The sequence below is a fragment of the Mobula hypostoma genome, chromosome 21 (genome assembly GCF_963921235.1).
Source record: "Mobula hypostoma chromosome 21, sMobHyp1.1, whole genome shotgun sequence".
NCBI classification, from domain to species: Eukaryota; Metazoa; Chordata; class Chondrichthyes; order Myliobatiformes; family Myliobatidae; genus Mobula; species Mobula hypostoma.
In genome coordinates, this window is record NC_086117.1 from 24,402,863 (window position 1) to 24,417,090 (window position 14,228).

General features: G+C 56.2%; 1 protein-coding gene across 1 annotated transcript in view; it reads right to left on the reverse strand.

The window, feature by feature from the left end:
- Positions 1 to 14,228, reverse strand: part of LOC134359871 (laminin subunit gamma-1-like) — a 201,041-nt gene that overhangs the window by 123,890 nt on the left and 62,923 nt on the right. The window contains exons 4-5 of the mRNA XM_063073647.1: positions 11,682 to 11,848; positions 10,638 to 10,826 (exon numbers count right to left, since the gene is read on the reverse strand). Coding sequence (XP_062929717.1) covers positions 10,638 to 10,826; positions 11,682 to 11,848 — 356 coding nt within the window. The remainder of the gene's footprint in view (positions 1 to 10,637; positions 10,827 to 11,681; positions 11,849 to 14,228) is intronic.

Below are 14,228 nucleotides of genomic sequence, written 5' to 3' on the forward strand. Positions count from 1 at the left end.
CATCCCTCACTCCCCCTCAGTGTGACACTCCACATCCCACACTCCCCCTCAGTGTGACACTCCACATCCCTCACTCCCCACAATGTGACACTCCACATCCCTCACTCCCCCTCAGTGTGACACTCCACATCCCCCACTCCCTCAGTGTGACACTCCACAACCCCCCACTCCCCCTCAGTGTGACACTCCACATCCCTCACTCCCCCTCAGTGTGACACACCACAACCCCACTCCCCCTCAGTGTGACATTCTACATCCCCCTCAGTGTGACACTCCACATCCCCCACTCCCTCAGTTTGTTACTCCACATCCCCCCACTCCCCCTCAGTGTGACTCTCCCCATCCCCAACTCCCTCACTGTGACACTCCACATCCCCCACTCCCCCTCAGTGTGACATTCCACATCCTCCTGAGTGTGACACTCCACATCCCTCCCTCCCCCTCAGTGTGACACTCCAAAACTCCACTCCCCCTCAGTGTGAGACTCCACATCCCCCACTCCCCCTCAGTGTGACACTCCACATCCCTCCCTCCCCTTCAGTGTGACACTCCACAACCCCACTCCCCCTGAGTGTGACACTCCACATCTCCCACTCCAACTCAGTGTGACACTCCACATACCCCCACGCCCTCTCAGTGTGACACTCCACATCCCAGCACTCCCCCTCAGTGTGTCACTCCACAATCACACTCCCCCTCAGTGTGACACGCCACATCCCCACTCCCCCTCAGTGTGAGACTCCACATCCCCCACTCCCACTCAGTGTGACACTCCACATCCCTCATTCCCCACAGTGTGATACTCCACATCCCTCACTCCCCCTCAGTGTGACACTCCACATCCCTCACTCCCCACAGTGTGAAACTCCATATCCCTCACTCCCCCTCAGTGTGACACTCCACATCCCTCACTCCCCACAGTGTGACACTCCACATCCCTCACTCCCCCTCAGTGTGACACTCCACATCCCCACTCCCCCTCAGTGTGACACTCCACATCCCCCACTCCCCCTCAGTGTGACACTCCACATCCCTCACTCCCCACAGTGTGACACTCCACATCCCTCACTCCCCCTCAGTGTGACACTCCACATCCCCCACTCCCTCAGTGTGACACTCCACAAGCCCACTCCCTCGGTGTGACACTCCACATCCCCCACTCCCCCTCAGTGTGACACTGTACATCCCTCCACATCCCCTGAGTGTGACACTCCACATCCCTCCACTCCCCTACAGCGTCACACTCCACATCCCTCCACTCCCCCTCATTGTCATACTCCACATCCCCCACTGCCCCTCAGTGTGACACTCCAAATCCCTCACTCCCCCTCAATGTGACACTTCACATCCCCCACTCCCCCTCAGTTTGACACTCCACATCCCTCACTCCCCCTCAGTGTGACACTCCACATCCCCCACTCCCTCAGTGTGACACTCCACATCCCCCACACCCCCTCAGTGTGACACTCCACATCCCCCACTCCAACTCAGTGTGACAGTCCACATACCCCACTCCCCCTCAGTGTGACACTCCACATCCCTCACTCCCCACAGTGTGACACTCCACATCCCTCACTTCCCCTCAGTGTGACACTCCACATCCCCCACTCCCTCAGTGTGACACTCCACAACCCCCCACTCCCCCTCACTGTGACACTCCACATCCCTCACTCCCCCTCAGTGTGACACACCACAACCCCACTCCCCCTCAGTGTGACATTCTACATCCCCCTCAGTGTGACACTCCACATCCCCCACTCCCTCAGTTTGTTACTGCACATCCCCCCACTCCCCCTCAGTGTGACTCTCCCCATCCCCAACTCCCTCACTGTGACACTCCACATCCCCCCACTCCCCCTCAGTGTGACACTCCACATCCCCCACTCCCTCAGTGTGACACTCCACATCCCCCACACCCCCTCAGTGTGACACTCCACATCCCCCACTCCAACTCAGTGTGACACTCCACATACCCCCACTCCCCCTCAGTGTAACACTCCACATCCCTCACTCCCCCTCAGTGTGACACTCCACAACCACACTCCCCCTCAGTCTGACACTCCACAACCCTAGTCCCCCTCAGTGTGACACTCCACATCCCCCACTCCCCCTCAGTGTGACACTCCACATCCCTCACTCCCCCTCAGTGTGACACTCCACATCCCACACTCCCCCTCAGTGTGACACTCCACATCCCTCACTCCCCACAGTGTGACACTCCACATCCCTCACTCCCCCTCAGTGTGACACTCCACATCCCCCACTCCCTCAGTGTGACACTCCACAACCCCCCACTCCCCCTCAGTGTGACACTCCACATCCCTCACTCCCCCTCAGTGTGACACACCACAACCCCACTCCCCCTCAGTGTGACATTCTACATCCCCCTCAGTGTGACACTCCACATCCCCCACTCCCTCAGTTTGTTACTCCACATCCCCCCACTCCCCCTCAGTGTGACATTCCACATCCTCCTCAGTGTGACACTCCACATCCCTCCCTCCCCCTCAGTGTGACACTCCAAAACTCCACTCCCCCTCAGTGTGACACTCCACATCCCTCACTCCCCCTCAGTGTGACACTCCACATCCCCCACTCCCTCAGTGTGACACTCCACAACCCCCCACTCCCCCTCAGTGTGACACTCCACATCCCTCACTCCCCCTCAGTGTGACACACCACAACCCCACTCCCCCTCAGTGTGACATTCTACATCCCCCTCAGTGTGACACTCCACATCCCCCACTCCCTCAGTTTGTTACTCCACATCCCCCCACTCCCCCTCAGTGTGACATTCCACATCCTCCTCAGTGTGACACTCCACATCCCTCCCTCCCCCTCAGTGTGACACTCCAAAACTCCACTCCCCCTCAGTGTGAGACTCCACATCCCCCACTCCCCCTCAGTGTGACACTCCACATCCCTCCCTCCCCTTCAGTGTGACACTCCGCAACCCCACTCCCCCTGAGTGTGACACTCCACATCCCCCACTCCAACTCAGTGTGACACTCCACATACCCCCACGCCCCCTCAGTGTGACACTGCACATCCCAGCACTCCCCATCAGTGTGTCACTCTACAATCACACTCCCCCTCAGTGTGACACGCCACATCCCCACTCCCCCTCAGTGTGAGACTCCACATCCCCCACTCCCACTCAGTGTGACACTACACATCCCTCACTCCCCACAGTGTGAAACTCCATATCCCTCACTCCCCCTCAGTGTGACACTCCACATCCCTCACTCTCCACAGTGTGACACTCCACATCCCTCACTCCCCCTCAGTGTGACACTCCACATCCCCACTCCCCCTCAGTGTGACACTACACATCCCCACTCCCCCTCAGTGTGACACTCCACATCCCCCACTCCCCCTCAGTGTGACACTCCACATCCCTCACTCCCCACAGAGTGACACTCCACATCCCTCACTCCCCCTCAGTGTGACACTCCACATCCCCCACTCCCTCAGTGTGACACTCCACAAGCCCACTCCCTCGGTGTGACACTCCACATCCCCCACTCCCCCTCAGTGTGACACTGCACATCCCTCCACATCCCCTGAGTGTGACACTCCACATCCCTCCACTCCCCTACAGCGTCACACTCCACATCCCTCCACTCCCCCTCATTGTCATACTCCACATCCCCCACTGCCCCTCAGTGTGACACTCCAAATCCCTCACTCCCCCTCAATGTGACACTTCACATCCCCCACTCCCCCTCAGTTTGACATTCCACATCCCTCACTCCCCCTCAGTGTGACACTCCACATCCCTCACTCCCCACAGTGTGACACTCCACATCCCTCACTCCCCCTCAGTGTGACACTCCACATCCCCCACTCCCTCAGTGTGACACTCCACAACCCCCCACTCCCCCTCAGTGTGACACTCCACATCCCTCACTCCCCCTCAGTGTGACACACCACAACCCCACTCCCCCTCAGTGTGACATTCTACATCCCCCTCAGTGTGACACTCCACATCCCCCACTCCCTCAGTTTGTTACTCCACATCCCCCCACTCCCCCTCAGTGTGACTCTCCCCATCCCCAACTCCCTCACTGTGACACTCCACATCCCCCCACTCCCCCTCAGTGTGACATTCCACATCCTCCTCAGTGTGACACTCCACATCCCTCCCTCCCCCTCAGTGTGACACTCCAAAACTCCACTCCCCCTCAGTGTGACACTCCACATCCCTCACTCCCCCTCAGTGTGACACACCACAACCCCACTCCCCCTCGGTGTGACATTCTACATCCCCCTCAGTGTGACACTCCACATCCCCCACTCCCTCAGTTTGTTACTCCACATCCCCCCACTCCCCCTCAGTGTGACTCTCCCCATCCCCAACTCCCTCACTGTGACACTCCACATCCCCCCACTCCCCCTCAGTGTGACATTCCACATCCTCCTCAGTGTGACACTCCACATCCCTCCCTCCCCCTCAGTGTGACACTCCAAAACTCCAGTCCCCCTCAGTGTGACACTCCACATCCCCCACTCCCCCTCAGTGTGACACTGCACATCCCTCCACATCCCCTGAGTGTGACACTCCACATCCCTCCACTCCCCTACAGCGTCACACTCCACATCCCTCCACTCCCCCTCATTGTCATACTCCACATCCCCCACTCCCCCTCAGTGTGACACTCCAAATCCCTCACTCCCCCTCAATGTGACACTTCACATCCCCCACTCCCCCTCAGTTTGACACTCCACATCCCTCACTCCCCCTCAGTGTGACACTCCACATCCCCCACTCCATCAGTGTGACACTCCACATCCCCCACACCCCCTCAGTGTGACACTCCACATCCCCCACTCCAACTCAGTGTGACACTCCACATACCCCCACTCCCCCTCAGTGTAACACTCCACATCCCTCACTCCCCCTCAGTGTGACACTCCACAACCACACTCCCCCTCAGTCTGACACTCCACAACCCCAGTCCCCCTCAGTGTGACACTCCACATCCCCCACTCCCCCTCAGTGTGACACTCCACATCCCTCACTCCCCCTCAGTGTGACACTCCACATCCCACACTCCCCCTCAGTGTGACACTCCACATCCCTCACTCCCCACAGTGTGACACTCCACATCCCTCACTCCCCCTCAGTGTGACACTCCACATCCCCCACTCCCTCAGTGTGACACTCCACAACCCCCCACTCCCCCTCAGTGTGACACTCCACATCCCTCACTCCCCCTCAGTGTGACACACCACAACCCCACTCCCCCTCAGTGTGACATTCTACATCCCCCTCAGTGTGACACTCCACATCCCCCACTCCCTCAGTTTGTTACTCCACATCCCCCCACTCCCCCTCAGTGTGACTCTCCCCATCCCCAACTCCCTCACTGTGACACTCCACATCCCCCCACTCCCCCTCAGTGTGACATTCCACATCCTCCTCAGTGTGACACTCCACATCCCTCCCTCCCCCTCAGTGTGACACTCCAAAACTCCACTCCCCCTCAGTGTGACACTCCACATCCCCCACTCCCCCTCAGTGTGACACTCCACAACCCCACTCCCCCTGAGTGTGACACTCCACATCCCCCATTCCAACTCAGTGTGACACTCCACATACCCCCACGCCCCCTCAGTGTGACACTCCACATCCCAGCACTCCCCCTGTGTGTCACTCTACAATCACACTCCCCCTCAGTGTGACACGCCAGATCCCCACTCCCCCTCAGTGTGAGACTCCACATCCCCCACTCCCACTCAGTGTGACACTCCACATCCCTCATTCCCCACAGTGTGACACTCCACATCCCTCACTCCCCCTCAGTGTGACACACCACAACCCCACTCCCCCTCGGTGTGACATTCTACATCCCCCTCAGTGTGACACTCCACATCCCCCACTCCCTCAGTTTGTTACTCCACATCCCCCCACTCCCCCTCAGTGTGACTCTCCCCATCCCCAACTCTCTCACTGTGACACTCCACATCCCCCCACTCCCCCTCAGTGTGACATTCCACATCCTCCTCAGTGTGACACTCCACATCCCTCCCTCCCCCTCAGTGTGACACTCCAAAACTCCAGTCCCCCTCAGTGTGACACTCCACATCCCCCACTCCCCCTCAGTGTGACACTGCACATCCCTCCACATCCCCTCAGTGTGACACTCCACATCCCTCCACTCCCCTACAGCGTCACACTCCACATCCCTCCACTCCCCCTCAGTGTGACACTCCAAATCCCTCACTCCCCCTCAATGTGACACTTCACATCCCCCACTCCCCCTCAGTTTGACACTCCACATCCCTCACTCCCCCTCAGTGTGACACTCCACATCCCCCACTCCATCAGTGTGACACTCCACATCCCCCACACCCCCTCAGTGTGACACTCCACATCCCCCACTCCAACTCAGTGTGACACTCCACATACCCCACTCCCCCTCAGTGTAACACTCCACATCCCTCACTCCCCCTCAGTGTGACACTCCACAACCACACTCCCCCTCAGTCTGACACTCCACAACCCCAGTCCCCCTCAGTGTGACACTCCACATCCCCCACTCCCCCTCAGTGTGACACTCCACATCCCTCACTCCCCCTCAGTGTGACACTCCACATCCCACACTCCCCCTCAGTGTGACACTCCACATCCCTCACTCCCCACAGTGTGACACTCCACATCCCTCACTCCCCCTCAGTGTGACACTCCACATCCCCCACTCCCTCAGTGTGACACTCCACAACCCCCCACTCCCCCTCAGTGTGACACTCCACATCCCTCACTCCCCCTCAGTGTGACACACCACAACCCCACTCCCCCTCAGTGTGACATTCTACATCCCCCTCAGTGTGACACTCCACATCCCCCACTCCCTCAGTTTGTTACTCCACATCCCCCCACTCCCCCTCAGTGTGACTCTCCCCATCCCCAACTCCCTCACTGTGACACTCCACATCCCCCCACTCCCCCTCAGTGTGACATTCCACATCCTCCTCAGTGTGACACTCCACATCCCTCCCTCCCCCTCAGTGTGACACTCCAAAACACCACTCCCCCTCAGTGTGACACTCCACATCCCCCACTCCCCCTCAGTGTGACACTCCACAACCCCACTCCCCCTGAGTGTGACACTCCACATCCCCCATTCCAACTCAGTGTGACACTCCACATACCCCCACGCCCCCTCAGTGTGACACTCCACATCCCAGCACGCCCCCTGTGTGTCACTCTACAATCACACTCCCCCTCAGTGTGACACGCCAGATCCCCACTCCCCCTCAGTGTGAGACTCCACATCCCCCACTCCCACTCAGTGTGACACTCCACATCCCTCATTCCCCACAGTGTGACACTCCACATCCCTCACTCCCCCTCAGTGCGACACTCCACATCCCTCACTCCCCACAGTGTGAAACTCCATATCCCTCACTCCCCCTCAGTGTGACACTCCACATCCCTCACTCCCCACAGTGTGACACTCCACATCCCTCACTCCCCCTCAGTGTGACACTCCACATCCCCACTCCCTCAGTGTGACACTCCACATCCACCACACCCCCTCAGTGTGACACTCCACATCCCCCACTCCAACTCAGTGTGACACTCCACATACCCCACTCCCCCTCAGTGTAACACTCCACATCCCTCACTCCCCCTCAGTGTGACACTCCACAACCACACTCCCCCTCAGTCTGACACTCCACAACCCCAGTCCCCCTCAGTGTGACACTCCACATCCCCCACTCCCCCTCAGTGTGACACTCCACATCCCTCACTCCCCCTCAGTGTGACACTCCACATCCCACACTCCCCCTCAGTGTGACACTCCACATCCCTCACTCCCCACAGTGTGACACTCCACATCCCTCACTCCCCCTCAGTGTGACACTCCACATCCCCCACTCCCTCAGTGTGACACTCCACAGCCCCCCACTCCCCCTCAGTGTGACACTCCACATCCCTCACTCCCCCTCAGTGTGACACACCACAACCCCACTCCCCCTCAGTGTGACATTCTACATCCCCCTCAGTGTGACACTCCACATCCCCCACTCCCTCAGTTTGTTACTCCACATCCCCCCACTCCCCCTCAGTGTGACTCTCCCCATCCCCAACTCCCTCACTGTGACACTCCACATCCCCCCACTCCCCCTCAGTGTGACATTCCACATCCTCCTCAGTGTGACACTCCACATCCCTCCCTCCCCCTCAGTGTGACACTCCAAAACTCCACTCCCCCTCAGTGTGACACTCCACATCCCCCACTCCCCCTCAGTGTGACACTGCACATCCCTCCACATCCCCTCAGTGTGACACTCCACATCCCTCCACTCCCTTACAGCGTCACACTCCACATCCCTCCACTTCCCCTCATTGTCATACTCCACATCCCCCACTCCCCCTCAGTGTGACACTCCAAATCCCTCACTCCCCCTCAATGTGACACTTCACATCCCCCACTCCCCCTCAGTTTGACACTCCACATCCCTCACTCCCCCTCAGTGTGACACTCCACATCCCCCACTCCCTCAGTGTGACACTCCACATCCCCCACACCCCCTCAGTGTGACACTCCACATCCCCCACTCCAACTCAGTGTGACACTCCACATACCCCACTCCCCCTCAGTGTAACACTCCACATCCCTCACTCCCCCTCAGTGTGACACTCCACAACCACACTCCCCCTCAGTCTGACACTCCACAACCCCAGTCCCCCTCAGTGTGACACTCCACATCCCCCACTCCCCCTCAGTGTGACACTCCACATCCCTCACTCCCCCTCAGTGTGACACTCCACATCCCACACTCCCCCTCAGTGTGACACTCCACATCCCTCACTCCCCACAGTGTGACACTCCACATCCCTCACTCCCCCTCAGTGTGACACTCCACATCCCCCACTCCCTCAGTGTGACACTCCACAACCCCCCACTCCCCCTCAGTGTGACACTCCACATCCCTCACTCCCCCTCAGTGTGACACACCACAACCCCACTCCCCCTCAGTGTGACATTCTACATCCCCCTCAGTGTGACACTCCACATCCCCCACTCCCTCAGTTTGTTACTCCACATCCCCCCACTCCCCCTCAGTGTGCCTCTCCCCATCCCCAACTCCCTCACTGTGACACTCCACATCCCCCCACTCCCCCTCAGTGTGACATTCCACATCCTCCTCAGTGTGACACTCCACATCCCTCCCTCCCCCTCAGTGTGACACTCCAAAACTCCACTCCCCCTCAGTGTGACACTCCACATCCCCCACTCCCCCTCAGTGTGACACTCCACATCCCTCCCTCCCCTTCAGTGTGACACTCCACAACCCCACTCCCCCTGTGTGACACTCCACATCCCCCACTCCAACTCAGTGTGACACTCCACATACCCCCACGCCCCCTCAGTGTGACACTCCACATCCCAGCACTCCCCCTGTGTGTCACTCTACAATCACACTCCCCCTCAGTGTGACACGCCAGATCCCCACTCCCCCTCAGTGTGAGACTCCACATCCCCCACTCCCACTCAGTGTGACACTCCACATCCCTCATTCCCCACAGTGTGACACTCCACATCCCTCACTCCATCTCAGTGTGACACTCCACATCCCTCACTCCCCACAGTGTGAAACTCCATATCCCTCACTCCCCCTCAGTGTGACACTCCACATCCCTCACTCCTCCTCAGTGTGACACTCCACATCCCCACTCCCCCTCAGTGTGACACTCCACATCCCCCACTCCCCCTCAGTGTGACACTCCACATCCCTCACTCCCAACAGTGTGACACTCCACATCCCTCACTCCCCCTCAGTGACACTCCACATCCCCCACTCCCTCAGTGTGACACTCCACAAGCCCACTCCCTCAGTGTGACACTCCACATCCCCCACTCCCCCTCAGTGTGACACTGCACATCCCTCCACATCCCGAGTGTGACACTCCACATCCCTCCACTCCCCTACCGCGTCACACTCCACATCCCTCCACTCCCCCTCAGTGTCATACTCCACATCCCCCACTCCCCCTCAATGTGACACTCCAAATCCCTCACTCCCCCTCAATGTGACACTTCACATCCCCCACTCCCCCTCAGTTTGACACTCCACATCCCTCACTCCCCCTCTGTGTGACACTCCACATCCCCCACTCCCTCAGTGTGACACTCCACAACCCCACTCCCTCAGTGTGACACTCCACATCCCCCACTCCCCCTCAGTGTGACACTCCACATCCCCCACTCCCCCTCAGTGTGATACTCCACAGCCCTCCACTCCCCCTCAGTGTGAGACTCCAAATCCCCCCACTGCAAATCAGTGTGACACTCCACATCCCCCACTCCGGCTCAGTGTGACACTCCACATTCCCCCACTCCTCTTCAGTGTGACACTCCAGAACCCCCACTCCCCCTCAGTGTAACACTCCACATTCCCCCACTCCCCTTCAGTGTGACAGTCCAGAACCGCCACTCCCCCTCAGTGTGACACTCCACATCCCCTATTCCCCCTCAGTGTGACACTCCACAACCCCACTCCCCCTCAGTGTGACACTCCACAACCCTCACTCACCCTCAGTGTGACACTCCACTCCCTCCACTACCCTTCAGTGTGACACTCCACAACCCTCACTCCCCCAAAGTGTGCCGTCCGTCACTCACCCATGACACTGCAGTTGCAGGGTAGACAGCGTTCGGATTCATGGTTCCTGTAGAAGTTCTCCTCACAGATCTCGCAATGCTGCCCGGCCGTGTGATCCCTGCAGTTCAGACACAGCCCTCCGTGTCCTGTCCGGCGATACAGATCCGCGTTGAAGGTACATTGCTCGGACCTCCCACTGCAGTTGCAGGCTAGAGGAAGGCAATGTGGATCAAACCATTAAGCCTCGTTTCAACGTGAATAATTGTCCATCAAGTGTCATCTGGGCCAGATAAACTTCCCGAGCATTCATTTCATTAATGAGGGATATCCAAACGTGCTCCTGCCCCTGTGTGCAGCTCTGCTGGCCAAGATTGCCCTGTCGTCGCCGGGAAATGAACACTGATTTTTAACATACTGGAATATTTCCGCTTGTTTTCTTTGGGCAGTTTTTGTTTATTTATAGAAAGCTGAAGATGGGGAAGAAGCGTGTTTTGTTTTGACAGGCACCTTAAAAACATTCAACCAGCTTTCAAATAGACTTTGCGAAGCGGATGACAGGAGAGCGGAGGCAGGAGGTCAGGTGACGAAGCTTCCAGGGGTTCCTCATGGCCCTGGGTGTTGGAAATGGTTAGACTGGCTGCCAGGGTGGAGATATGTCTCGATCAAAGGAGATGGCAGTCTGGCCCTGCAGGTCATCTCAGGGCAAGATGTAGCACCTGCTCCCCACCCCCACCCCACCTGCTCCCCACCCCCACTCACCAGGGTCACGTGAAGACACGGAAACAGGTGGTGGGTGGTTATGTGAGCTGCTGGTGCACACATCAAACATACAATTGGAGTTTTAACCTTAATAATTCGTAACTCAAAACAAAAAATGACAGGATTTCTGTGAGACTGTCTCTCTCTCTTGAATAAGTTGCATTGGTCTTTTTTTACTGGTTGCAATAAAATTACCAATTGGAGAAATGATGGAGAGGTCAGAAAGAAGGGACGTCCGGGAGACAAGCTTCACCCCTCCCACTGCACTCGGATTCCCGGTACGGTAATTGATCACGGACACTCACGCAGACACTGATTCGCAGCCTGAGAGGAGCCTCGTGCCCAGGGCCGGTCGTGGAAAAATGGACGGCACTTTTCACAGTCCACGCCAGTCGTGTTGTGCTGGCAATCGCACACCAGCCTGCCCTGGTCATTGGTGAAGCACTCGCTGGCATGGCCATTGCACTTACACCTGAAAATACAAGTGGAAACAAAAGAGTTTCTTTGGTTTCTTCCACCACTCCAGTACATTTCGCACTTTATCGCCATCGCCGTGTAGTCCCGACTGAAAACAATTAATTTAGTTTGTCCTTACAAACTCTCTGCAATGAAATAAATGAACACAGAGGGTTATTATTAATGATGGAGGCTTGAGGAGTAATTATTTCTTAGGACGTTGGTAACCTGTGATATTCATCAAAACAGTTCCCTGGGATGTTTCAGGTTCACCTCAGATGTGTTCCGGGCTCTCGATGGTGCGGAGTTCTCTCTTCGCTGCCCTCGACAATGGCTCACACCCACTAGCGATGGAGCAGTGACCATTCTCGGAAAGATTAGAGCAGGCATTGTCCATTCGGCCCTTCAAGACTGTTCGGGCCATTTGACATGATCATGGCTAATCTCACGGTCACTGTCCACTCTCTCTCTCTCCACACTGCTTGATGGCATTTACATCAGAAAGTGTATCTCTGTCCTATTTAAACTGCCACGGGGTTGCAGATTCCACAGATTCCCCACTCACAGAGCAAACAAAGACCTTACCTCAGTCCCGAATCTCATTTTCTGTCCAGGATAGACGGCTCCCTGGTCGGTTGCTGAATATACTGGCGTGAACAATGATCACATACATGCTTCAGGATTTCATTCCCTGTAGAATTATTTCTGATTAGATTTGGCTAGTCCTTATGTAGATAAAATCAGCCCAGCATTACTCTTGTACCTATAGGGTGTCAGGGAGAGGTAGCACCTCTGGTGGGGGAGCATGTCGCGTCCTTTTCAGGGCTGTTAGTCCACCTTTGGTCCCCACCTGGCACTCAGCTCTCATCTGTGGCTCCCCGTAGCTGTTTGCATTCGACAGCGGCCACACCCCGGGCAACGGCTTCGACAAGCCGGCTAAACCAGGTGAGAGTAGCCGACGGGTCCCAAACCCTCGGTGAGATAGGGAGTTGTCTATCTCAGCATGTGAAGACAGACTCTGGTGGATTGAGCGGACGAGACCAATGGAAGGTCCAACGGTCAGGAAGGCGGTCTCTGCAAGCACCGTGGAACGTGTAGAGAAGGACAAGACACAGAAGACGTCCTGGTCATCCACTGCGCCTAGTCCCATCTCCAGCCGTCTCGACTCTGTCTTGCCACTGGATCCAGATGGGAATTGGGAAGAGAGAGTGAGGCTGACGCTGCACAACTCTCCCTCACTTAAATCCAAACCACGCGCTAGTCTCGACATAGAATGGTGTCGAGGTCCTCATCAACGGCGACGATGGACGAACATCACCAGTGGGTAAGCCCGAAGCATCACATCACCAAGTTCAAGGACAGCGACTTCCCTTTTTAAACCAACCTGCACATCCCTAATCATTATCTCAGTCATTACAGTCTGACCACAACAATGGGCTTTCTTTTGTTCTAATAGTGTTCTTTCTTGTATGACGTTTGTTTAATTCATGTTTTGTGTCTGATACCACGAGCCTGTGATACTACAAGTTGTGTTTCTCATTGCATCAGTGCACACGTACACTTGTGCACCTGACAGTAAACTCAACTTTCACTTTACCCTGACTGCAGCGATCTCTCAACGCTTGCATGTTTTAATTTTCTTCAAAACCTATCAGTAAAGTACTGAGAAGGCTTTAAATTTATCAACATCTAAGAAAGAAACCATTTAATACAACATGATTGACTCTTTAAACCACACCAGGGGTGGTATTTATCCTCTACTTCCAGAGGTATATTTTTGAATGAGGTTGCAAATGCAACAACCTTCCCCACCCAGCCCCACCCCCACCCCCACCCTCAGGTCTTCTGCTGCCAGTGAGGCATTAAGTGCCCTAATGTTCTTCCCCGAGGCCACATCATTTACCACCTTGAGAGGATTTGGGGCAAATCTCCTGTTTCAGGCAATTTGGAATATACATCTTTAATTTCAAGTTAGATCACGTCCGCTAAATCCCACCACCCCCTCACAGTTCTGCACTTGTCTATGGGGGTTGGAAGATCCTGATAAACAAGACCCAGGCTCCTGCAGTATCTCACTCTGATTCCTCTTTCTTGCCTCACTCACGTTTCTACCCACTTGTCCCAGACCTCGTACTACTTCTGGACTTAATCCGAAGGGTGCTAATTTCTCCTGGGACAAACAGTCAAGATAATTTTTTCCCTCCCTCTCAGTTTTACGAGAATGAATGGCTTCTTATTTCTGATAACTCCCATCTTTTTCCCTTCCTGTCTGACAGCACAGCATCGGATCACCAACACCAAGAATGCACTTTAAACTAGAACGCTGCCTTCATATGGTCTCAGAATCTTTGTAGAGGGTGCACAGAAGATAAAAAGGGAATTGGCACCAGGAACTT